This window comes from Sciurus vulgaris (assembly GCF_902686455.1).
Source record: "Sciurus vulgaris genome assembly, chromosome: X".
NCBI classification, from domain to species: Eukaryota; Metazoa; Chordata; class Mammalia; order Rodentia; family Sciuridae; genus Sciurus; species Sciurus vulgaris.
Window position 1 is genome coordinate 4152608 of NC_136471.1, and position 26794 is coordinate 4179401.

At 47.4% G+C, this 26794-nt stretch overlaps 1 protein-coding gene across 4 annotated transcripts; it reads right to left on the reverse strand.

Moving 5' to 3' along the window:
- Nucleotides 1-1052: 1052 nt before the first annotated feature.
- On the reverse strand, nucleotides 1053-26757 carry HMGB3 (high mobility group box 3). Of its 4 annotated transcripts, none has more exons than XM_079123466.1 (5): nucleotides 26590-26757; nucleotides 5284-5438; nucleotides 4867-5006; nucleotides 4207-4381; nucleotides 1053-3599 (listed from the first exon to the last, which is right to left on the reverse strand). In XM_079123466.1, the coding sequence occupies exons 2-5, from the start codon at nucleotides 5431-5433 to the stop codon at nucleotides 3462-3464; spliced, it is 603 nt and encodes a 200-aa protein (XP_078979592.1). In that variant the 5' UTR covers nucleotides 5434-5438; nucleotides 26590-26757; the 3' UTR covers nucleotides 1053-3461. The 4 variants fall into 4 exon arrangements, with proteins under 4 accessions (XP_078979592.1, XP_078979593.1, XP_078979590.1 ...); XM_079123467.1 differs by lacking the exon at nucleotides 26590-26757 and adding an exon at nucleotides 7398-7554; XM_079123464.1 differs by lacking the exon at nucleotides 26590-26757 and adding an exon at nucleotides 6369-6559.
- Nucleotides 26758-26794: the final 37 nt, after the last annotated feature.

A 26794-nucleotide genomic window follows, 5' to 3' on the forward strand; every position in this document is an offset into this window, starting at 1 on the left:
TTTTCTTGCCTCATTACCCGGACTCAAATTTCTAGCACAGTGATGAATGAAAGTGGCAAAAGTGGGCGTTCTCATCTAGTTCCTAAACAGGGGAAAGCCTGCAGCATTTCATCTAGATTGTGAGCTGTGGGCCTTCCTAAGTGCCCTTTATTAGATTGAGCAACTTTCCTTCTAGCTTTGTTTTTTTAAATCATGAAAGAACGTTGGATTTTATTAAATTATTTTATGTGCCTAGTAAGATAATCGTGCATGCTTTCCCCTCTATGAATATGGTGTCCCAGCTTGTTTTTAAAGCCGAAATCTTAGGATGCTGCCCAACATACAAAACGGGGCAGGGGACTGCTATGGTTGAAGAAGGCACAGAGGCCTGGGGTTGCCAAGCTGGCTTACTGGCCTTTCCCTCCCAGGTAGCCTTGAGCTCCAGAGAAAACTGAGCTGGGAGCCAAGAACAACAAAGCAGCCCCCATGGCTCTCATCCAGAACTCCTTGTTGGGCCTGGCTCTGCCAGCCAACTAAGCCCCGACCCTCAGCCTCAGGGAGACCTGGTTGGCAGGGCTGGCTGATTACAAGTACCCAGCCACTTTATCAAACAGCAGCCTGGTAGCATCCTGAAAGTTGCATATTTCTTCAGGCACAGGGCTTCAGAGCCAACTCCCCCTCTACTCCTCTGGCTAAAAGGCTGATCTAGGGGCCTTGAAGTCCTTCACACTTGGCATTCTGGATGGCATTGTTCCACTAAATGTTAATAGTTCAGATCACTGGTTACGATAGTGTTGGTATTTTCTAAAATCCTGATTCTCATCAACCAAAATCAGAGTTCCAGTATCTCAAAACAGATTGCAGACAGCCCACTGATTACTTTTTGGGAAGACTGATTAAGAAACTTTATTACAGAAAATGAATGCAACCAACGTCCCCAAGTACATTTGTGACAAAAACAGACACAAGGGAGACACAGACAATAGTTGCTACATTACAGCCTTGTTCTTTCCAAAAGATAAAATGTCACCCAAGAACAGAATAAGGGAGTTGGAAGGGAGGTGTTTAGAGGAAATGGGCACTGTTCTTTTGGCTTAAAAAAAAAAAAAGGAACAAGATGGCATTGCAAGAACATTGGTCCAGAAATCAAGCTAAGTCTAAACCTTTGTTGGTAACATCATGCCACTTCAAGCATCTCAGGGAAGCTAGGGAGCATCATTCCACTGGGGCATCTAGTGGTGGTGTGCAAACCTTAGAGTAGTGGTCTTATAACAAGCAGCTAATTGGAAAAGTGGCTCAAATGGAGTCTCTACAACCAAGAAGTCTGCTTAATCAAATATCACTTAGGCAAATAGCTACCCACTTCTATTTGGCTACTGAGGGAGCACAAAAGCCACCCACTTCCACAGTTAGAAAACTGCTTCCTTGGGAGTACAGGTTGAACACCTCTTCCATTATCTGATGAGGCTGACCTGTATGTTGAGCATTGGGCCGCAGTAGCAGGTTTAGTTTAGAATGCCAAGTACAAGGGCATGGCTAAAGCAGGATGAATGATTCTGGAACAAGTGCCTCTGGGCAAACCTAATGATCAAGGGTTTTTTAAATTAGTGGAAGATTTCAAAAGAAATGTATTTAGGACAAACAGTTCTGATGGAGAAGGAATGGTTGTGAATGGAGATCAGGCTGTGACCATGACTGGCACCCACCTCAGACCTGACGGGGTGAGAGGACAGCTCCGTACACATGCAAGTTTCCAAATAGTGAACTTCTATGAAAAAGCTGCTTCCTCTTAAAATACCACAAAAAACACACCCACATGCTCCACAGTCTCAAATTTCTACATCCAAGTGTTAATGCTAGGCAATGCTGACACTCACCCACAACACAGCACCCATTGTAACTGCAGTGAAGGGCACACCAGCCATCCAGTGGTATCTAGGATCACCATTTGCCACTGCTGTCCTAACCTGGGCAAAATGTTAACACTGTTTACTAATATAACCACTGAAACCAAGTTTTTTCTAGTTTAAGAACATTGAACAATAATCTACATTTGTGGTGAATAAGCTCAGATCACTGGTAGGCCACTCTACTTTCTTGATACATTTAGTGCTTAGAAATGGAGCCTAGGATCTTTCTTGGGATGTTTGGCCTTTAGGAGGAAACTAAGGTTAAAAACAGAGAAAATGTCCCCTACCCCGCCCCACTACCCTCATTGGGGTCTAGGAGACAAAGCAGCAGTTTGAGGCCTCAAATGTTGAGCACAGAAATAACTGTGTCCCACTACATGTGTAGTGTCAGGGAGGAGTGAGAGAATACCTGAAGTTTTACACCCCATACACTCTGGAAGACATTCTTGCTGTTAGCAGTGCACTGACCCCAGCACATGGGGTGTGACAGTAAAAGGGAAAAGTAAAATCTGGAGTGAGCTAGCCCCCATCCTGCCTGCCTGCCTTCAACTACTGGAGGCTGCTGACCCTTGCCTATGTCGCTACATTCACTGGTTTACACTTCATTTACTGCCATTTAAACACAACAAATCATGCAAACTTCAAGGGCCCCCTCCTCATCTCAGTCCTAAACTGGTCACTGGGTAAAATAGAAATTACTAGATTTACAGGGAGGAACAGTTTTAAAAATGTAATACTGTTTATTTAACTTCAAAAACATTTCAGCATTCTAAACATACAAAAAATAACATAACATTGCAAATTGTATTTAAGTACAGAAGGTTCTTGAACTTTCATTGATGCAGTGGCTCTTTGCTGACAATGAAGAGTTCTACAGTTTGTTTGAAAACAAAGTTTAAAATCTACTGTACTTAACTAAAAAAAATTCAAACACTTCTCATGCCAGCTGACCCCCCTTTTTCCACAACTAAGAAAGGCAGCAGAATGCTATATCACTATATACAAAAACAAGACAACCTGAAGCTAAATGGATGCCCACCGCAGTGTCAACAGGTCCAGCCTCACAGTGCACGCCCTGAGCTATGGCCCCTCCAAAAGGCATCTTCCCCCACAGCCTCAACGCCAGCAAGGAGCATCAAGAGTTTTTCTTGGTTGTTTTGTTCTTTTTACAGACTATAGATATGTACAGTCGATAACTGAGGATTTCTAGCCAATAACCATATAGTTAACACCACCTTACAAATTAAAAAAAAAATGCCAGAAACATCTTCAAATGCCTTGTCACACCAACAGCAAAGTGCACAGAGTGAGGAGAACACGAGAGTGCCTTTCCATTTTAAAAATGTTTGGAAATATGTACAACTTTGATACAGTTTCAGGGTGCTCTGGACACCCAGGGCCACTTCATGTAAACCACTGACAATTTCTAGAGCACTTTGAGAGACTACAATATGATCGTGATCAAATTCTGTAACTGAACCTAATGAGAGAAACAGACACATCTAAAATGAGATGTGTCAATCACGGCGCTCCCCTACTCTAAGGTATTCACAAGGAGACGGATAAAGTTTTTTATTCATCCTCCTCCTCCTCCTCCTCCTCTTCTTCCTCCTCCTCTTCATCATCTTCCTCTTCCACTTTTTTCCGGGCAACTTTAGCAGGACCCTTTGCGCCATCAAACTTTCCTTTAGACTTATAGTCAGCAACATCCTGGAAGGAACAGGGACACATTCCAAATCAGTGTCCAAGCTCTCCTGCAGCTATTATAGCAAAAGGTAGAAGCATGCAGCCTTTACCTCACATAAGAAATCAGGAATTGAAAACAAGTGAATAAAACAGGAAATAGGGCTGCTGTTATATTCCAAGTATCTGTTTCCACATACAAAGTGGATTCTTGACCATTCAAATTCTAAAGTTATAGGATACTCAAGTGTCTTTTAGGTCATATTAACAGCCCTATCAATTTTCCCTTATCAATTTTTCTTTTTTATTTTTTGCAGTTGTGGGGATGGAGTCAAGGGCATTGTACTGCTGGGCAAGCAATGCACTACTGAGCTGGATCCCCAGCATTGCATTTGAAAACTGGGGCTGAGGATACAGCTCAGTGGTAGAGCGCAGGATATGAGGCCCTAGATTTGATTCTCAGCACTGCAAAAAATCATGCCCAAGACAAACATCTGTTCTAAGCGTGACTACCAGCACACAGGGCTGATCTTGAGAGATAGGCTGTTGCATGCTGTGCCAAGTACTCAGCCTTGCAAAGCAGCCACATTACCCCCAACCCACCAATCTTATGGCAGACTCCAGTCCACCTTACCTTCTCATATTTCTCCTTCAGCTTTGCAGCCTTAGTTATGTATGGCTGCTTTTCACTGTCACTTAAGTTATTCCACATCTCACCCAGCTTTTTGGCGACATCTCCAATGGAGATACCAGGATTTGTGGACTTGATCTTGGGGCGGAATTCTGAACAGAACAGGAAGAATCCAGACCTTGGAGAGAAATATATAACTTAGAGAATCCACAAAAACATGAGTTTAGATTAAATTCCCATGTTATTGAGCTCACGTACCTCTCAGCATAAGTTCTCCCCAAAGTGAAGAAACACATACTACATTCAATGCTACAAAGCTATAGATTCTAGAACGGTTAAGATACTTCAGAAATGTATGGTGCTTTATTTCAGTTACTGGCTAAGGAGTAAATAACATACCTAAGACATTGGCTTCCAGAACCAGGGTGCATCCTTCCCAGTGGAAGAGCCAACAGGCGACTACTGCACATGCACTTACACATGACACACACACAGAGCCCACAAACACATCAGCCCTAACTATGGACAATGCTGGTATGGCATTTTAAAGCTCGAAGTACAGAATTCTTTGCAGAGGCATCTCATTTCTTAGGTAAAATATCTTTAAAAAAATCTTCCAAGCAGAAAGAAAGCTCTTGTTATTTCAAGTCTATAGTCACTTACGGGGGTCTTTTGGGGGCATTAGGGTCCTTTTTCTTCTTGCCTCCCTTAGCTGGTCCATAATCCTTCATTTCCCGATCATAGCGCACTTTATCCGCCTTTGCCATTTCATCAAATTTAGATTTCTCCTTCCCAGACATTGTCTGCAAAGAATAGGATCTGTTAAATTCCTTAATTCAATGAGTACATACTTGCCCAATTTTTCTATAATTAAAATGACATCTATAGAACCACTTTGGGAATGAAAGATTTAAATTATTAGAGCCTTCACAAATAAAGGCACACACAAAATTCTAAAGGCAAGTAAAATAATGTCTAAGTTAGAAATAAAAAAGAGCCATGTGGGGTAACTTTGAAGGTAAGTAACCCCAAAACATGAACTCCAACTAAGCCTAATATGAGGATGCAAAAGAAAAATACCTTCCACCTCTCAGAGCACTTCTTGGAAAATTCTGCAAAATTGACAGGGACTTCTGGATTTTTCTTCTTGTGTTCTTCCCTGCAAGTCTGCACAAAGAAGGCATAAGCAGACATCTTGCCCTTTGGTTTCTTGGGGTCACCTTTAGCCATCCTGACTGTGATGGATGGAAAAAAAGACAGACAAAAAATAAGGAATGACAACGAGGAACAAAACTACAAGATATGCCAAAGGAAGAGCAAAATTAAGTTGTTAGAAAGCCCCCTTCACCAACACCTGACACCACTTGCAGCAGAAGGAAGAGTAAGAAAGAAAGCAGCTTCACCGTCGTTTGTCATTTAACTTTTGACCAGCATGAAGCGCGCTGGTTTGCGAGTTACTTCTCCAGAGCGATCAAGTTCTCCAAATGGAGCTGACCTAAGTCGGGTGGCTCAGTGCTACATTACTGAAGCAGTATGTTTTGTAAATTACAACACAAAGTGGGAAGAGCACAGGGAGGAAATATTTGGAAGGGTTATGTGACATAAGCTTGAAGAAAATGGTTTAAAGCTAGCTGGCTATACGTTTAAAAATACTGTCATCTCCATACTGAACAAGATCAAAGGGGGGAAAGACGTGAATAGGAAACATCTGAAACATCACTACCGGACAATTCATTTTGGTTTGTGAAAATGGGTTTTAAAACATCATCTGGAAAGTGAGCAGGTATCCCTTGTACTAGTAGTTGAAATCCGTCACTATCTAAAGGGGGAGGAGATACCAAAAAGGCTAGTCTTGCCCATGTGTAAAGCAGAATGCAGTTCCAGTCAGGAATACTTTCTCTAAAGTTTCCAAATAAAAATGCAGCTGTGGCGTGTCATCGTCCCTGTCCCACCCCCCAGCTTCCCGCCATCTTTTCCTTTTCCCACACCCAAGGTCATCATGTAAAACTAAAGCACTCCCCTTGGCAGCGACCGCCCCCGGGGCTGCATTAGAGGCCCGCAGTGGCAGCGCTTGCGGGGCGGGACCGGGAGCAGGGGAGCCCCGGCCGGCAGCTGGCAACCCGACTCGGCCCCCGTGCCCCGTCCCCCGGACACCCATAATTCACCTTCCATTTTGTCAAAAGCCTCCTGATGAAAGAAACTGCCCCTCAAATCCGATGCTGCCACCCCCGGGGGGCGCGCGGAACCGGGGGCAGCGGCGGCAGGCATCCGCTGGGGGTGTGGGGCCGGCCCGCGGCAGCCGCGGCAGCAGCGGTGGCGCCCGCCGCGCCTCCTTAGCCCCGCTCGCTAAAATGGCTGATCCGCGCGCGGCCGGCGCAGGCGGCGACGGCGGCGGCGGCGAACAAAGCGGCCCGGGCCCCGCCACCGCCGCCGCCACCCGCTTGCCGGCCCCCACCCCGCCCCGCCCCGCCGGGGTCGCCCGGGGCGCGGGGGCCACTGGCCGGACCTCCCCGCCCCCCCGGCGAGGGGCGCACTCCTCGGGATAACAAAGGCGCCCGTGCAGCCATGACGCTCGGCCGCGCAGGGGCCCGCGGCTGCGCCCCCGGCCCTTCACGCCGTCCGCCCGGGGCCGCGGGCGCCCGGGCCCCAGGCCAGAACCGCTGCGAGCTCCTGCCGCCGGTTCCGCCCGCCTCTCCGCCCCTCGCCAGAGTCCCGCACCGCGCCAGCCATGTTAGCCCCGGCGGCGGCGCTCGGTGAGCCGGAGCCTAGCGGGGGGCAGCCGGCCCGAGCCCCCCCGGGCCGCCCGGCGCTCCGCGACGGCCATGTTAATGCAGAGCCCGCAGCGCAGCCCGCGGGCTCGCAGGGTGCCCGGCCAAGCCCTGGAGCGAAGTTTGCCGGCACCACAGCCCCCGGCGGGCACCCGCTGCCCGCCACCCGCTGAGTCCGTCTCGGGCCGGGGTGCACCCGGCCCCCTTCTCGCTGCCGCCGCCCGCCTGGCGCCGGGACGCGCGCCGCCAGCGCCCGCAACCCGCAGCCACCCCTCATCTCGCGCCGCCGCAGCTGCAGGAACATCTGGCCTGGAAGCCCTGGCCCCTCGGCCGCCCCTGGGGGCGACTGCTAAGTGTGGTTCCGCGGAGGGTGCCAAGCCCCGAAAGCAAGGAGCTGGGGCGAAAGCATTTGAAAAGTTGAAACACCTGAATCGCGTCTTCCTTCCCGGCCACCTAGCAAGAGGGAAGGCGAAGGGGCGGGAAGGGCGCAGGAGGAGAGGCAGGGGGAGGCGGCGGCAGGCGCGCTCGCGGCGGCGCGGGCCAGAAAGTTGTGCGGGCGCTGCTGCTGCTGCTGCGGCGGCGGCGGCGGCGACGGGCGCGGGCGGTGCGAAACGTACCTGTATTGTTCGCTAGTCTGGGCAGCGCAGGGCACGACGCGCGGCTCAGCGCTCCCCAGCCTCGCGCTAGCTGCCTCCACGAGAGCCGCCTGATTGGCCAGCGGGCTCCGCCGTTTAAAACAGCCTCCTCGCCTGACCATTGGCTGAGGGCCTCATGCATATTAAGCAGGCGCGGTCGCCCATTGGGCGCGGCCTCTGGGATCATTCATTCAAACAGAACAACCCGCCGGGGCCGGCTGCGGAGGCAAGAGAATAATAATAATATTCTCACTTGCCTACCCCTGCCGCACCGTCCTCTCTGAACTGAGCTGCGATCTCGAAGGACTTTGCAGAGATGGCCCCTCAATTCCCAGAGGTCTTGGCCTCTGGCGTGGGAAGGCGAGGTCGAGCCCAGCTGCTCTGCCCTCTGCTCCCACCGCGCCGCGGCCTGCACGCCCCCGGCCCTGGCCCCTGGCCCCTAGTCCGCTCCCCTGCCCGGGAAACCTCCCTGGACCAACCAGCGAGGACCAACGGTCCTCCATCTCTACCCAGTTCCGCGGCAAGGCAGCGGCAGGAGCTGGTTATAGCTCCCTCCTCCATGCCCCGCTGAGAGCCGCTGCATTCTCTTGGAGACTTGGATGTTTCGGCCCTCGGATCCCACTGCCCGCTCCAAAGGAGTCTGACTCGGTTCTTGCAGATCGCTTTCCACTAGGCTCTTTGCACTGATTGCCGGAAAGTCTGTATTTGGGCCTGCAATTTCAGAAATGGCGGACTAGAAGACCCAAAAGGAGTTTGATAAGAGCAGAAAAATTGTCAGAAATTGTAGTTTTGTGAACAGGGAGTAAGAGTGAAACTGGTTCCTCCTCACTGTCTCTGTTCAGATAGACATTCCTTCTTCCATCTGGACATACCCCCTGGTGAAGAATAAGTGTTTGGAATGAAAGAATGAATGGGATTTGACTTGTTCTTGACTTTGTCACTGGCTGATGCATAGCCTTAAGCAAGTCACTTTTGGGGGGGAATCGGTCAATGGTTTTCAAAGTGTGAGGTGGCCAGTGTCACCTCTCTAATGGATGTTTGGAAATTTATGTCGATTTTTGGTTACCAAGAAGACTGGAAGTGTTGCTAAATTGAATAAGAGAAAGGGATTTTCAGGAATGCCAAATGTCCTGCACTGGACAGGGCCATTACTAAGTGTCTCACTCCAAATACTAATATCAACCGTGTTTGAAGAACATCTGAGAGCTCTTGTCTCTTTGAGGTTACCACAAACTTCCTGGAAAGGATGAAAGAAAAGGGAAGGGTGAGAAAAATGAGAACATTTTAAAGGCTGAAATTTGAAGAAAATAGTACAAAGGAAGAAACATGAGTTCATCCCCCCCATGTGAAGTTCCGTTTCCAAAGGCCACAAGATCCAGCTATTTATGATTCTCATATTTTGAAAGGAGACTCACCATAAGATTGATTTTTCAAGTGCTTTCCATAGAGTGTGATTGGGTTTGAAGTGTGCAAAGGAACTAGCCTCACACAGCACCTGTCTCCTCAGACCTTGCCAAGACATCCTCTGAGCCCCTGAAGCTGGAACACCTAAGCATCCAATCCAGACCAAAAGACAAAAGACCAAAAGACAAAGATAGTGCTGCTTTTGACAAGAACTGACAGGTGTCAAGTCACTATCCCAAATCTCCAATCTACAGACTATCAGGAGTTCAGATCTTAGACCACCTCATCTGACCCTTCGCCCCATTAGAACCAGCTGAGTGGTTGCTTACCTTCTTGACTATCTCCAATTATAGAGAGCTTACCACCTCCCTTCTTGGATGTCCCTTCCATCTCTAGCCATATCCAAACCTTGGGGACCACCATCCCACACACAATCCAAACCCTCATCCTTCAGAGATTCATGCCAGGCTAGGCCTTTTCTCCAGGCAGACAGTTCCAGCTTCTACAACCAAAATGTCAGGGCCCAACCTGCCCAGGCTGGAGCTGCTTTCTTTTCCTGAGTCCCCTGCCTCTGCCTAGCCCAGAGAAGTCCCCCCATGTGATCTGACGTCCGTTCTGCTAGAGCATATTGACCTCTCAAGATTGTCAGACCTTCCTAAGTCAGAGATTTGGGCCGAAGTTTTAGGACAGGGTCTCTTTCTGAGCCAGCTACTGCCCAGCATCCTGCCCACACTGGGAAGTGACACTTAGTATTCCCATAGGCAGCAGCTTGAAGGTCCAACCAGAAAGATAAGAGCATCTCCAAACCACCCAGGGCCCTATTTCCCCACCCAGCTGCCACAACCCCACCCCCAACCTCTTTCTGCACACTTACTTCGAAAGTGAAAAGGGTTGCTCCTGCTCTTCGAGGGAGGTGTTTCCATCTCTGCTCTAGAGAAGGCTCCTCCTTACAGGAGCTGAAGCACTTGGTGTGAAGCTTCAACCTGTGGTTGCAATCATCAGAACCTTACAGAACATGACTATGACATAGCTTAGAGTGTTAGAGATCTGAAGGTGCCATGGTTCCCTGCTCCTACCGGCCACAAACAAACACACGTCCTCTTCATTTTCAACCTCACCATTTCCTCCAACTCCTCCTCAGGACTCCGCTTAGAGAGTCTCAATAACTTGGTTTACCTCTATGCGGCCTAGGGGATTCCTACCTCACCAAATCTCTCATAATTTAATTCCATGTACATGTATTGAATGACTTCTAATGAATAACGGAAAGGAGATGAAATGGAGGGTAGGGCTGGAAGGAAGGGACAAGGCTGTGACCACTTGGGCTCTGTTGATGACTTCCTGATTTGCTCTTGGACATGTCATCTCACCCCTCCCAGCCTCAGTATTCTCTGTCAAACCAATTCAACCTGTCTTCTCCACCTAGACCACTTCCCAGTCTGATGGTGAGGAAAGCTGTGAGTGAGGGTGGTCTGGTTGTCCCTAGTCAAAAGCTGCCCAGGGTAGGACTGATAACCAGTGTGGAAGATGAAGAAAGTAACAGAAAGCCAGAGGTGTCAGGGACCACAAGGCAGGTCTCCTCCTCTGTGCAGCAGAGAGGTCAGTTAATATATGTTGTTTTGGGGGTAACTTCCACAGGAGCCCAGACCAGCTAAGCAAATAAGCAACTGATGGGGTGAAGGAAGGTGCTTTAGGCCTCTGCCCTGGCCTCTGGGGAAAGCACTTCAACCCATCAGTCAACTCTGAGGCCCAGTACCAAGCAAAGCCTATCCACAAAGGAGAACCTCACACTAGAATCCCTTAAGCTGCTCAGCTGCCTAGAGAAGTTATTAAAACATTGAAAGTAAATAAGAAATAGGACGAAGTGTGGTGAATGCTATTTAAAGAGGTTTTCAGTTCCTGTCAGTTGAAGGTCCCCGAAAGATTAAGAGAAATTCTTATCATTCAACAAAGATGAATCTCTGATCCCCTGGTGCAGCCTCTCCCACGTCCCTCTGAGTCCTCACTTGGGTACCCAGCACTTAAAGTCGAATTGCCAGAAACCTAGCCAGGCCAACTCCCATTTAATAATCAATGTAGGACTGGGTGTGTGGTCAGCCTAGCATGCCCAAGGCCCTGGGTTCAATCCCAGCAACACACACACACACCAACAATCAATGGAAGTGTAGGGGAATGGGGCAGGGGTGTATTAGTATGGGACTGTTGAACCATTTAAAATAACACCCTTGAAAAGGGTGGCCCCAGATTAGGTCCACAGAGAACCCAGTGAGTGCGGCAGGCCTGTATCTCCTCTCCCACTACACTCCACCATACAGGCTCCTCAGGCTTCCTAAGACTCTGAGGCCTAAAGTCCTGATCAGGTCTTGAGCCTTGGGGTCTGAATGTGATGCTGGTCTGCACAGAGGCATCTGGGTCCTCACATTTGGAAGCAACTGGGGGAAGCTCCTTCCTACGGCACTGAGCTTGCCCTGGCGTGGGATGAGCAGCCTTTACCAGAACCACAAAAGGAACTTGGAAGCCAGGGTCATTGAGCCTGACGCAGCTCCCTTGAGCAGCGCAAGTATCACAAGGGCCCTCCTCAGGTAGACTGAAAAGCAGGAAGTGGGTGAGCTTGCAAAGGATTGACTGCATTTTATCACCCACACCCAGGGACAAGGACACTAGGCAGCCCAGGCCTTTTGGGAAGAGGTGGTGGAAAAGAAGCCCCCATGCTCCTGCCAGACACCTGGTCCTGGGAGAGCTCAAGAACCCTCCACTGGGGGAAGAGAAGGAAGAGCCCTGCTCTCACAGACCTTGCCATCTTCACCATGTTGCTGGGTAACCTGGTGGAGACTACCTCACCTTCAGCCCCCATCCCATTCAGAGCATGCACACTCACAGTAGTCTGCCACCTTGCCCTGAGTTGTGGAGTGGTGGTCCTTCTGTGTCCAGGACTCTGACTCACGAAGCAGATAATGGGCCAGCATCTCCCTCTTAGGGAAAAGGTACAAGCTGTCTGTCTTTACCTGAGCCAAAGGGATTCCCGCAGTGGGGGAGGGGGAAGCTGTGGGTTTGGAGCAGCTTTTTAAAAAGTGCTCCTGCAGCTGGGCACAGTGGCTCAGGAGGAGTGCAAGTTCAAAGCCAGTATCAACAACTTAACAACTTAGTGAGGCTGTAAGCAACTCAGGGAGACCCTATCTCTAATAAAATATAAAAAAGGGCTGGGGATGTGGCTCACTGGTTAAGTACCCCTGAGTTCAATCCCCAGTACCAAAAAAAAAAAAAAAAAAAAAAAAAAAAAAAAGTGTTCCTGGAGCTGGGGATGTAGTCCAGTGATAGAGCTAGCCTAGCAAGTCTGAAGCTCTTGTTCCATCCCCAGCACTGAAAACAAACAATAACACATAAATGCCCCTCCTCCCTCTTTCTGGGTCTGTTTCTCCTCTTGGAAAGGGGGAGCCCCAGTGAGTTCTTTAAAGCATCAGCATACTTAGGATTGCCAGTAGAGCTCCACAGAGGGACTTCAAAGTAAAACAGTCCTCCTATCTCCATACACCGACCCTCCCCAAAAGCCTGCAAATCAATACAAACAAACCTGAGAGGTGGCCTTGCAAAGGTCCTCTGCATGAACCAGCACACTGTAAGAGGACTTTAGACACGGGCCTAGTGGATGATGAAAGTGTGACTGTGGAAAGGACAGCATTCAGTCCATTCTGAGCATGGTGGCCAGAGGATCCCTCCTCAATCGGAACCCTCTCAGAGTTGCCCCATCCTCAGGGCGAACCCCAGGCTTCACAGTGGCTCTCAAAGGATCATGTGAGTCATCCCTGCCACATACACCTCGAACTGCATCTCTCAATTCCCTCCTCATCCTGCCCAAGCAAGAGCCGCCTCAAGATCATGGCACTTGCCTTCCCACTGCCTGAAATGCTTTCCTCCTGTGAATCTGCCCTCACTCTGACCTCTGGTAGGTCTCTTCCTGAGCACCCACCCTTGCCTGTGCCCCCCATCCTGCTTTCTTTTCCTGTGTGCACTTAACACCTTTACAACATTTATCTTACTGATTGACTGACCCCTCCTGTCCCCCTACCACCACACAGTTAGCCTTGTAAAGGCAGGGTCTTTACTGTGCTCTCTTTTCCATTGTCTCCCCAGTATGTGGCTCAGAGCAATCATTCCATTAAAATTCATTGAATGGCGCTGGGTGTGATGACACACACCTGTAATCCCAGCAGCTTCGGAGGCTAAGGAATTGTGAGTTCAAAGCCAGCCTCAGCAACTTAGCTAGAGCCTTTCTCAAAATAAAAAATAAAAAGGGCTGGGGATATAGCTCAATGATTAAGCACTCCTAGGTTCAATCCCCCAAAAAATATATCAAATAAACAAATCAGTTTCCCTTTGATCTTGACCATTCCGTGACCATGATCTAGGTAGGCCCCAGGGCAGGAGGGCTTCCAAACATTCTCAGAGAATCCCCACCCTCAAAAAATTTACAATCCAGACAGATTCGACACACCACCAACTCTAAATGAAGTGTAGGTGAAATAAATGTGAAATAGAGGCACAAGCAAATAGAGCAAGCAAAATTGAGAGGAAGGTTTTATGGACAAGGAGGTCAATTTGAGAGCATCGGGGGGCTAGTGAAGTTTCCATGGGCAGAGAAGGAGCAAATGACCTCAGACTACAGAGAAAGCAGGATTCTTACACAGTGTGGTAGAGCTGCTCCAGGGTCATAGAGGCAAGGCACAGACTTGGCAGGCCAAAGGCTGTTCATGGCAGAGATTGTTATCTGTAAGTTCTCTCCAGCAGGCAGTAGGGAGACATTGCAGGAGTTTGAACAGGGGAATGGCCCAATCAAAGCTGTATTGGAGAAAACTGTCCCTGCTGCTGTGGGAGGATGGGCCTGAGTGGGTGAGGGGGCAGAAGCAGAGAGATCCCTTAGGGGAGATTGCAGGCCATAGCTGGCTTGGATGTGGATTTGAGATACTGGCATTGTGGGTCAGGAGAAGTAGCTGAATTTGTGCCCCACTTGTCCCTCAGTCAATCTCCCCTTAAGAGTGGTCAGTCCTCCAAGGGTTTCTCCTCTCATGGCAGTGAGGTATCCCCCTTCTCTGGACCCCAGACATTGCCCTGCCTATCTGCAGTCTCCTCTAGTGGTGTCCCTGCACTCTCAATGCTAACTCCGCCTTCTCTCCTTTCCCTCACTGGGAATGTGCACTTGCTGTACCCTAAGCAAGTGCTACCCAGCCTGGAGTCCTTGGCCCAGTTGCTACCACCTCCCCCAAAAGGCTCCCTGATTTCCCAGGTCCATATTTTCCTTGCTCCCTCTGGCCTCCTTTATGGCACTTCTCAGAACTGTTATCTGGCCTCTGGGTGATTGCTTGTTGAATGTCAGTGTCACCTGGCCTCTCCTGCAAGTGGCACAGGGCCTGGGGCCCAGAGCCTCTGAGAAGTATTTGATAAATGAAAAAGCCACAGCTAGTAAAGAAATGGCTGTGTTAGTGGATGCTAGGTGTGGAGGGCATGCCCCTCAGAAGGAGGCAGGCAGCCCTCTCCCTGAAACTGTGGTCTGTTTGGTTTTTTCGTTTCTTTTGTTTTTTGGGTTTCTGTTTTTGTTGTTGTTTTTAGACATACATGACACTTGTGGTCTCTTTGACCCAAACAAAGAAGAGGACCTGACTGGGAGAGGACAAATGCCAACTGCACGAAGGAATCGTTTCAATCAGGCAGGGGATTCACTGTATCCACCTGGTTCCTTGAGGCTGCACAGGACAGAGCCATGGACTGAAGGAAGGCAGAGCACCAGAAACATTCTTCCTCTTTTTTTGGAGCACTGGAACCTACCGTTCATTTACAGTGCTAACTAGGTGATAGGACCCACCTCATAAATTGTGGGGATTAAATGAATCAATGCAATCTGAAACACTTAGAGAAATGCCTGGTACAAAATGCATGCACAAGAAAGGTTTGCTGAGGTAAAAGAGTCATCTTTGATTTCATTCTTAATTCTTCAGAGGATGCAGGATATCAGTGACTGGAAGATAATCCTTTGTGGCACAAGGTTGCACTGTGTTCTCCTACAACTGAGAAACAGTTGCCCCTGCGGGGAGTCCTGTCTTCCCTAGCTAATTACCTATCTCTAGGCTGCCTGTGACCTGAACTATAATATCAAGACAATGTGACCTGAAGCATCTGAATGCACACATACGTACACATGCACATACACTGTCAGCACTAGCCTTACCTCTAACACCTGCTGGGGGCCTGGTCCTGTGTACCTTGTCCTGCTGAGGAGTAAGGCGGGAGCACATAGGCCATGGCACCGTAATTACCAGGGCCTACTGGCAGCTTCTCCAAGGCAAGGACTGAATCCCATCCTCTCAGTGGCTCTACCTCCAAAGCCTAGCACTGAGCATAAGCTCAGTGAGTGTTTGCTCTAAGGGGGAGTTTCACCTCCAGGAGAGCCAATGTGCATTTGGTGAGGGCTGACCACATCCTGTGTCCTTGTGTTCTGTCTGTACAGGCGAAATCAGTTCACAAAATATTGGACAGATAGCTCAGTTTTGCCAAGACCAAATCAACAAAGGTACAGAAGAAAGGCTAGTAACCCAGAAAACATAGGATGGAGACTCTGCTGTCTGCTCTTCCAAGAGTCTTGCTGATCCTCAGATTCCCCTTCAATACAGTCAGCAAGTTTCACTACATACTAACATCCACTGGAGTATAAACTCCTCAAGGGCAGGGATTTTTTTGTTTTCTTTTCATCATGTTTCCCAACTGCCTAAGTGACAGCCTATTATATATGTCCAATGAATATTTGCTGAATGAATGGATGAAGATGCTCAAATTGCATTGTCTTCTGATGGTCTTGTGGTGAATTAGGAAAGGTATGCTTGTATTCACAATAGTTCTCCTCTATTTGATAATGTTTTATAATGAAAATAAGGGTTTTGTTTGTTTGTTTTTTGTTTTAGTGGGGGCTGGGTATTGAACTCAGGGCCTTGCACATCTACCACTGAGTTGCAATCCTAGCCCCATTAAAAGTATGGTGTGACTGGGTCCTATGTTTGTGCTGGGCACCTGTCATCCTAGCTATTTGGGAGGCTGAGGCAGGGGGATTGCTTGAGCCTAGGAGTTTGAGATCAGCCTGAGCAACATAGCAAAACTCTATTTCAAAAAGAAAAAGTGAGAGAGGGCAAAAAGAAAGAAAGAAAGAAGAAAAGAGAGAGGATAAAAAAGGAAAAGGATAAGGAAGGAAGGAAGGATGGATGGAAGGAAGAAAGGAAGGAGGAAAAGAAGGAAGATCGTAGGCCCCACTTAAGGAGTTAGGCACATGCTTAGGAGATGGAGACTGGAAGATCTGGACTTCCAGGCCATCCTGGACAACATAGGAAGACCCTATCTTAAAGAATATGTATGATGTAGCTCTCAAGTCAGCCTGCCTTGAGATGTTTCAAGTAAAATCCTTTCTTTTAAACATGATTTATCTAGGTTATCATCTCAAATTTTCTACTTCCTTTTGCTTATATTTGCACCTGACCCGCATGATGCACTGGTTAACAGAGAAAAGGGCGATCAGATCAAGGGATAAGGGTAAAGAACTGTAAGGCGAAACTACAAATGGCCCCAGTCCAAGCACAGAACATGATGGGAATGCTGATGCTGAGAATGATGCTCCTTGAATTTTGTTCCTAAGTGAGGTGCTTGCCATTGCTGTGTCCAGCAATGGTCATATGAGAGGCTTTGATGTATTTTAGAAAAACCAAAGTCCAGAGAAGGCAAGTGTTTTGCCCAAATGTACCAGACCAAACCATCACTGGTAAACTTGGACTAGAACTAATGTCTTCTCTGCCCCAGTCTTTTTTTTTTTTGGTTTGGCACCAGGGATTGAACTCAGGAGCACATAACCACTGAGCCACATCCCAGTCCTTTTTTGTATTTTATTTTGAGACAGCATCTCACTTAGGGCCTTGCTAAGTTGCCAAAGCTGACTTTGAACTTGAGATCCTCCTGCCTCAGCCTCCTGAGACACTGGGATTACAGGTGTGCACCACTGCAACGGCTCCCTCAGGCTTTTTAATAGGACTTCCTGCTTGGTTATGTTCAGAGAACAAACAAACAAGGAGGACTTGAATGCACAGAGGGCATTTCCAGTGTCAATGACCATCCTGGACTCTCTGGCCTGCAGAGAGAAGAGCAACAAAGGTCAAAAGGCCTGAGGTAATTGCTGAAATCATCAGATGAGTTATCTGCCAGTACCAGATCCCAGCATGTCTCAAACTACACTCCCCAACCTCGGCTCCTGCCCTCACATCCATGTTCAGAAAATGGCACCTCCATCCAACCAGCATCTTGCTCAGCTCCCCTCCCTCCTGCATCTCCTGCATCCATGTGATGGTTAGATCCTACTGATTCAATCTGCTAAACATGCCCTGAATCCAGCTTTTTCTCCCTACCTCCCACTACCCAGAGTGATCATCTCCACTGCCCCATGGCTACAATAGCCCTCCACTGTCTTCCAGCTCAGCCCTCTCATTTTATCTCCACTCAGCAACTGGAGGGATCTTGTATAAATGTAATTTTCTATACAGTTTAAAACCTTTCGTTACTTCCCATAAGCTTGAGATAAAGCCCTAGAAAGATCCTTTGGGATTTCTTTCCAGTCAGGTTCCTGCCACCGCCCCGCCCCCATCAATACACAGCACTTCTCTGCCTCCAAGTACTTCGCTCACATTATTCCTGAGGGCTGGATTTCCCTTTTCCCTTCATCTCTATGGAGATCCTGCTCACTTTTCAATCTCAAATAACACCTTCCTTTTGAGGCTTCCTGGATGCACTCAACTTAGACTGAAATAAACCATCACAACGAATACAACATTTGATTGGCAGCTCTGTAGAATCCCAGAGCCAGGAAAACCAGGTGTTTCTGTGCCTATCTACCTTCTGTAGAGGACCTAGAGTGCCCAGAGGGTAGAAATCACCTCCCAGAGCTCTCTAGACTGCCCGTTGTTCTATAAACGTGCTACGGTCTGAACATATCTCCAAGAAGCATGTGGAAACTAAATTCCCATGCCAGAGTGTTTGGAGATGTTTAGGTCATGAGGGCCCTACCCTATGAAGGGATTCATGCTGATTATAAAATGACTTGAATGGCTCCTTGTCACCCACGTGATGCCTTTTGTCATGTTATGAGGCAACAAGAAGGCCTTCACCAGATGCAGCCCCTCAACCTCAAACTTCCCAGCCTCCAGAACCGTGAGCCAAATAAATTTCTGTTCATTATAAATGATCAAGTCTGAGGTAGGCTGTTATAGCAGCACACAATGGACTATTTGGTCTTCACTAGGAACTCAGAGTAAAATTGGAACAGAATTGAATTAGCTTGCTGGTGTTCAGCAATGAGGGGCAGCATTGTTTAGTAATAAATGCAGCAACCTAAAAGCTCTGGGGGAAAAAAGGATGATGAGAGAGAAAAATCCGCAGTGACCTTGCTGCTGTTGTTGCTGCTGCTGCAACAGCCTCTGGGAAGTGCCTCCCACTAGCTTCCTGCCTTTCATCTTAAAACCTGGGTGACGATAATAATGATGAGGGATCGTACTGAAGCCCAGCTTCTGGAACACTTGATAGGGGATTCAGAGGGAAGACTATCAAAATAGGCATCACTCTTTCTCTTGGAGATCTTGTTCCACTAATACAGTTCCTGATTATGTGATGAGCCAGCATATGTTGCTAGCTAATTTAAATATTTATGGTGGGTTTTCAAATTGCCTCTTAGAATGCCAGAGTATTGACACCTTTTAAATCCTATGACATTACAGGTGGGAGGACCTTTAACATCTAGTGTGAATTGTTCCTTTTCTAGATGGGGAACTCAGTCCCAGAGAGAGTCAGGAGTTGAATCGAGGTCATATGGGTGTTAGCGGCAGAGCTAGGCCTCAAACTCAGGACTCCTGGCTCACTTCCCTAGGCTCTGCTAATTGCACCACACTGTCATTTCTTCCCCAAAAAAGTGGGGACTAGAAAGCTTCTGATACTTTGGAAATGGATGTGGGTCAAGTTTATCCTGCATCAAAGGAAAGGGAGGCACATAATTCTCTGGGAAAGGAAATGTAAGAACTGGACAGAGATGGTGAGATAGCTCACTGAAGGGTAAGAGAAATACATGTGACCTCCCTCCATACTGCCTGCCCCTCCCCAGCAAAGCTATTCCACAGAGGTGCTGCCATTCCTGTTGAGGAATAACCCTTGAGATATACCACTCTTCCCTTCCCTCCCAAATGGGTAGAAGTGGGGAGAGATCCCTCAGCTCTGTATGGAATCTTGGTTTTCACAAGTCTTTTGATCCACTTGTAGCCAGATGGGTACCACATCAACTGCAACCTCCAGAAACTCAGAAAAAATGCAATAGCCTTGCAGAATGAGATCTAGAACAAAGCAATATAAATCATTCCTGGTGAAGATACATCCTGATGGGGCTATGACTTTTGGGCATACAGGCTTGCTGTCATGTTGTCTTGAAATCCTTGAATACAAAATTGTACCAAGGGCATATGGTGGGTACAGTGGTCAAAAGCCCAGACTTTATAGCAGGTTTTTAAATCAGTTCTTAGCATGCCAGAGTATTGACACTGGAAAGAGCCCATGCTGGGAGTCAGGTAGTGGAACTTGTGGTCCTAAGCTGTGCTCTGGGGTCAACACTTGCCCTTCCTCTTTATATTTCCCTCTGTTCATGTATGACATACACCATCTTCTGGCAGCAAGGCCAATCAAAGCAAAACCAACTTATGAGTCCCATTTGACTTTTAGAGAAATAAAAATAGCAAAGCTCAGGTGAGCTCTCAAGTTGACAATCTTTCATGATATAGGAATGAAATGTGGGTTCCTTATTCCTGAGTTGAACAAAAAACAGTGCTATGCTTTTACATTGAGACATGGGAATGTAGAGAAAAGTAATGATGGGAATTATTTGGGGAGAAGGATCTTAGAACTTCATTGTTGAAAGGGACTGTGGTTGACTGAAAAGTACTTCCCCAAGAAAAATCCACATCCCAATCACCAGAACCTGTGAATGTTAACTTATGTGGAAAAAAAACATAAAATGTTTATGCAGATATGATAAAGTTTAGGATCTTGAGGTAGAGACTGTGATGGTTTGTCCCCCAAAGGTTCATGTGTGAAGGCCTAGTTCCCAGTGTAATAGAATCAAAAGATAGTAGGATCTTTAAAAGGCAGGATCTGGTGAGAGGTGATTGGGTCATGACCACCCTCAGAAGGAAATAATGTAGTTCTCATAGGATTGGATTTGTTCTATGGAGAGTGAGTTGTTATAAAGTGAAGTCACCCATGTGACAAAGCCAGATGCTGGTGCCATGTTGTCTGGATTTTCCAAGCACTGGAATCATAAGCCAAACAAAATGATATTCCTTCCTTCTTTCCTCCCTTTCTTGCTTTCTTCCTGGTATAAGGGATTGAACCCAGGGGACCTCTACCACTGAGCTACACCCAGGCCCTTTTTATTTTTTATTTTGAGACAGGGTACTGCTAAATTACTAAAGTTGGCTTCAAACTTGCCATCTTCCTGCTCAGCCTCCCAAGATGCTGGCATTACAGGCATGCCCAGATAAGATTAATGGATGGAACTAGAGAATATCATGCTAAGTGAAATAAGTCAATCCCCCCCAAAACCAAAGGCAGAATGCTTTCTCTGATAAGCTGATGCTGATCTATAGTGGGGGGTAGGTAGGAACTTTGAATTGTGCAGAGGGGAGGGGGGTGCAAGGGTGGGAAGGACGGTAGAATGAGACAGACATTATTACCCCTATATACATGTATGATTACAATACTAGTGTGACTCAGCACCATGTACAGCCAGAGGAATGAGAAGTCATGCTCCATTTGTGTACAATGTGTCAAAATGCATTCTACTGTGATGTATAACTAATTAGAACAAATTTTAAAATAAATAAAGAAATTTTTAAAAGAAAAAAGCCTCAGGTATTTTGTCATAGCAACACCAAATAGACTAAGACAAGATGTTATCTTGGATTATCTAGGTGGGCCCTGAATGCAATCCTATATATCTTTATGAGAGGGGGACAAAGGAAGATTTGATGCACAGAGAGAAGACAATGGGAAGTTGTGAAGTTGGAGTAGACAGACTGAAGATGCTAGTCTTAAATACTGGAATGACGCAGCCACCAGAAGCCAGAAGAAATAAGGAAGGGATTCACTGAGGAGGAGTGGGGCCCTACCAGCACCATGGTTTGAGCCCAGCAATACTGATTTCAGACTTCAAGCCTGCAGAACTGCGAGACACTGAATTCTTGTTGTTCAGAGGCCCCAGTTTGTGGATCTTTGTTATAGCAACCCCAGAAAACTAACACCAGATCCTTGAAGTTAACTTAGTCCAATCATTTTCATACACGTAATAGCAGCAAAATTAATGACTTTTCGAACAAAATCATTGCCTATAGATACGATAGACGAAAGTGAAGGGGAGGTGGTTGATAAAAGGTCAGTGTTGTGTACATCCACAAGACTGGGATCCTAATTAGAATAAGATATACTCCACGTTTGTACAAATATGTCAAAATAGACTCTACTGTCTTGTATAACTAAAAAGAACAAATTTTAAAAATAATGTTTAAAAAAGAGGGTCAGTATCCCTGTCAGGTTGCCATCTCCATGGTGGCTTGTGAAGCACATTACAGAACCTTCCACCAACAGAAGGTGAAAACATCCATCTAGTTCAACCACCTCATTGTACAGATGAGTGAGTTGAGGCTATGGGGGCTGAGCAACTGACTAAAGGCCTCTCTTGGTGAGTAACAAGGAATATTTTCCAGAAGGAAACCAGGCACGTTACTTCTGCCTGATCTCTACTCTTCCCTTGCCTGGCTTGACTAAATCCCACTCTCCCAAGCAAACAGCCAAGAAGACATTGGTATCTCTAGATGAATCTTGTTTTTAGCACCAGTTTCTGTTTTGAGCAAGGACTGCCAGCTGTGCCAAATGTGGTGAGGCTCAAATGAAATATTTGCTCATGAAGAGCACAGACCTTGCGCAGGCTGTTAAAGCATCTTTCAAGATGAAAAGCCACTGCTTGATTCTTCACCTGTATTTAGATGTTTAGTTTCCTGGGTCTGACTGTAGCTATGACAGTAAAGAGTTAGGCAAGAATGAAGAGCAGCATTAAGCATCTGTTGGTGTACCCCAAAATACGAATCCTTAAGTGGCTCAAGGAGAGCCCATAAGAGAACACAGCTGAATGCACAACCAGATTTTTGTTGTTGTTGTTAGATTTAAAAGTATCGAAGGTCAGTTCTGCTAAGAGGACTTTGTGGAGGATAAAGAAAAGGTTACAATAAAATATTACTCCCCTTTTCCCTCTGGCCTTGGTACTAACAGACAAAACATTAAAAAGTCGGGTTCTCTTTCCTCCTCAAGCATAGTCAACATGTGATGGCATTTTCAAAGGGAATTTTACAAGGAACAGAGAGGAACCCAATGGGAAATTAAGCAAACAAGTGCAAAGCCCTCTCCCCAGGGATTAAAATGGCTGACCATTTGCCAAACTAATTCTGAATTCACAATGATTTATAAGACTATCTGGGCCACTGACTCTGTTCTACTTTGCATCCCTGTCACTTGTCAAAGTGGCATTGGGAGAAATATTGCATCTGGCAAAAGGGAGGCAAGGGTGTGTTTCGAGAACAAACAAAACAATGGGAAGCCTGCACCAAGGCCAGGGGGCGAGCCAACATCAGCAGCCGCTCAAGGCTGCTGGGAGGGAACACTCAGCACAGCAGATGGAAAACAACTGTCAGGCGACAGCAAATGGCATCAGTGTAGCTTTCTTTGTTCCTTGGTATGACTAAGGAGGGTGTCCTCCCTCTACTCTGGAGGACACATGGTTCCTCCCTTTACAAATGGAAGGGGGGAACGTAGCTCACTGGCTGCTGCCCACTGCTGCAACTAATGGGACAATGTATCTTTATGCAAAATACACCATGGCACTTCAGAGGTGGGCCAGCCTTCCCCAGAGAGGACCTCTCACAGACTTTTTCTTTTCCTTTGTTTACTGTGGTCCTCAGGTAATGGACCTCAATTCCTGGCATCCCCACCATCATTGGTCTGTGAGGACCCTCTCCAGCTGAGTTAATCTAGCCATCTATGCAGTCCTGCTCATCACTGCTCTCCTCTCCAATTCCCCTCCCTCAGTAGCTACCACTTGACTACGTGCTCTGACAAAGAGAATAGGGGAGCGTTTGTGTACATTGTGTGTGTGTGTGTGTGTGTGTGCACGCGCGCGCACACACACACACACACACACACACACACACAGGTGCATTTTGCATAAACAAAAGTATTGCCCTGGAGAACAAGTGGGGTTCTTTGATGGGTGCTTTTCCACTGCCCTGCAGGTGTGTTAACTCTCCATTTCACTATGTGTCCCTAAATTGGATACTTGTAACAACTCAACTACTTCTGCTTTTCCTCAGTGGTTGCCTCCAATCCTTTGTTAGCACAAGCAATGTGCAATGATTGTGGTACAGGTCCCTGGAACAAGCTGAATAATGGCCCTCAAAGCTATCAGGTGGTAGGTCCCGTAAATGTGAATGTTATATGGAAAAGGGGGCTTTGCAGATGTGATTCAGTTAAGGATTTTGAGATTGGGGGATTATCCTGGATTATCAGGTTGGGCTCAAAATGCACTCACACGCTTTATTACTTGTCTGTGGCTGCCATAACTAAGTATTGCAAATTCGGTAGCTTAAAACCTCAGAAATCTATCCTAACGGTTCTGAAGGCCAGAAATCTGAAATCGAGCTATCGGCAGGGCCTCACTTTCCAGAGGCTGTAGAGTGAATCCTTACTTGTCACTTACAGATGCAAGCAGCCCCATGTATTCCTTGGCTTGTGGCAGAATCACTCCAAAATCTGCCTCCTTCTTCAGATGGCTTTCTTTGTATCTCTGTGTGTTCTTCCCCCTCTCCCCCTATTAAAGCACCAGCTAATGAATTAAGGGCTCCTCCTCATCCAGTGTGACCTCACCTTAACTAATTGCACCTACCAAGACCCTATTTCCCTTAAGATCACTTTCTGAGGTTCTATGCAAACATGAATTTTAGGAGATACTATTCAACCCACTATGCTTACTTTCTTATAAAAGGGAAGTAGATGTAGATTTCAGGGAGAGAGAGAGAGAGAGAGAGAGAGAGAGAGAGAGAGAGAGAGAGAGAGAGAGAGAGAGAAGTAAAAATGCAGCAGAGAAATGTTTGAACAACAGTGATACAACCACAAACCAAGGAAGGCTGGCAGCCAGCAGGAGCTAGAAGAGACAAGGAATGGATTCTCCCATGGAGCCTCTTGAGAGAGCATGGCCTTGCTGGCACCTTGGTTTAAGCCAGTGATACTGATTTTGGACTTCTGGCCTCCAGAACTGTGAGAGGTTATGTCTCTGTTGTTTGAAGGCACAAAGTTGGTGATAATTTGTTACAGCAGCCACAGGAAACTAGTAGTCCCTTCGTGTGCCTGCAACAGACAGGGGGCATATTCAGGAGTGGGCTTGCCTGGGAAGTGTGGGCACAGACCTTTGACCTCACTAAATGTTGCCAAGTGGCTTTCCGAAGCAGCTGCATCCATCTAGCTGGACTGTCATCAGTCCCACACAATGGTTCCTCTTTCTCCTTATCCTAGGCAACGCTTGGCATCAGACAGCTGAGTTTTGCCAATCTGACATGTGCACATCCTATCTCATTGTTTTCATTCGCATTTCTCTGGTTCCTAGAGAATCTGGAGCCTGAGTCCCTCCTCACATACATACTCGCTAGTCTTTTGGGTTCTCCTTCTGGTAATTGCCTATTCATATGCTTTGCTCATCTTCCCCTTGGGTCTTTTTCTTGTTGGTTTGCGAATTTTCTTGTATATTTCCCCATTAATCTCTTGTCAGTTTTAAACCAGCAAATATCTCCTCCCCATCTGTCATCTCTCTCTTAACTCTATCTTTGCTGTTCTTCCAGAAAGGAAATCCTTAACTGTGCTCTAATCAAATCTAGCCAATTTGAGGCTGCCAACAGGAGGGTGTACTGGTGTGTGTGTGAGACAGCATGTCTGTATTGTGCACGTGTGTGATGTGGGTGAAACATGAGCACACACCTCTGAGTGAAGGTCACCCCCAGGGATGGGTCCCTTAGCCACACTTTGGGATTAACTGCTCCTCTGCTCTCCCTGCTAAGACAAACAGTTCAGCACAGTGGTTCTCAGACTTTAGTATGCACTAGAGTCACTCAGAGGGCTTGTTTAAACTCAGATTCCTGGGTGCCACCCCCAGAGTTTCTGATGCAGCAAGTCTGGGATGGGCAACAATATGCATTTCTGATAAGATGCAGATGATGCTGGTGTTGCAGGCCAGGGACCACACCTGGAGAGCCACTCTATGGTAGACAGGGAAGGCCAGCATGATAATGCTTGGAAGAAATAGAAACCACTGATGCCTGTCATTGACCAAGCAGATCAGGAAGTGTGGAGAGGGCAGGAGAAAGGCTGATAATCACTTAATGCCAGAGTTGAAAGGTACCCAAGGGAATATGAATGACATAATCTTTGACAGAAGGAGAAAATGAGGCCCGAAGGGGGTTAATCCAATTAAATGGTGGTCGAGTTTAGACTGCCCAGCCAGTGTACTTTTCACATCCCCTCTCCCATTTTCCTAGAAGACATGTACTTTGGAATGGCCAACAGACCTCTCTGACAGTCAGTCTCCTTATAACATTCCACACCAGTACATCCATTATCATGGCTTGTCCAGCAGAATGAAGCCAAGCAGCACCTAGAAAGCATCCATGTAGAACACATTCTTTCCTTCTTGGGCACTTTGGAGCAGCACCAGGGCCACTGGTTGTGCACCAGATGGAAGCAAGGGATAGTAGACTGGGAGGTATGGACAGGGATGGGGTGTCATTGGAAGAGCAAATCCCAGCTAACTCTAGGCTTCCTGAGACCAGGACAGGAGGTGACTTCTAGTGCAGGCTGGCCCCAGCTTGGGACTTCACTGCCTCCTCCTCCATTTGGCAAGGGAGAGAGCATATTCTCCCGACAGACAGCAGAGAATAGGAGAAGCAAGCCTTGTGCAGCTACCCAGTTCAGGTAGGGGGTGGGGCGAGCAGGGAGCTCAGAGGGGAGTGGGAGGAACGCTTGCCCTAGAGGGAAGGATGGAGGGAGCCTGGGACTAGTGAAGAGAACACAACTGAGGAGAAGGGGGAACCAAGGTGGAAGGGATGCTGGGACATGAGCCACAAGGAGAGGGAAAATGAGGAGGAAGGGTCCAGAGAAGGGCAGGAAGGCAAACAGGAGGGAAATTGATTACCCTCGGAGAGGGAATGGCCTAACTTTACTGGAGTGCTCAAAGGAGGCAGCAAGGCTGGGTACAGTGGGAGAACCCCTGGAGACAGTCACATTAGGTATTCAACTTGGGCACCTCTGTGAGACGGATAGTAGATGGGAAAGAGTTTAGAAAGAGTGATGTGCTTTCTGGAAAAGAAAAGTGGAATAGTCCTGACACTCAGACCCCAACCTTCCTTGTCTCTCTTACCCCCCCCCACCTTACATTCCTACTTCCAGTTCTGACGTCCAGCCTTCCTGGTTTACAGCAAAACATCTGCCAAGCTGGGGAGACTGACAGGCTATCCGGAGATTCCAGCATCCAGGGTTGCCTCTACCATGCCAAGGTAACCTTGCAGCACTCGCCGAGCACACTGGGCACCCACCTGTACCAAGCTGGCTGACTGTGGGGCCACAGAATGCAGT

What these genes read in the sequence shown, in the direction of transcription:
- HMGB3 (XM_079123464.1), bottom strand. Translation starts at nt 6,471, where the DNA reads ATGCCTGCCGCCGCTGCCCCCGGTTCCGCGCGCCCCCCGGGGGTGGCA. An exon ending in AGTGCTCTGAGAGGTGGAAG is followed by an intron (nt 5,007 to 5,283) that starts GTATTTTTCTTT and finishes TATTCTTTGCAG; the next exon opens with ACAATGTCTGGGAAGGAGAA. An exon ending in TGAAGGAGAAATATGAGAAG is followed by an intron (nt 3,600 to 4,206) that starts GTAAGGTGGACT and finishes TGTTCCTTCCAG; the next exon opens with GATGTTGCTGACTATAAGTC.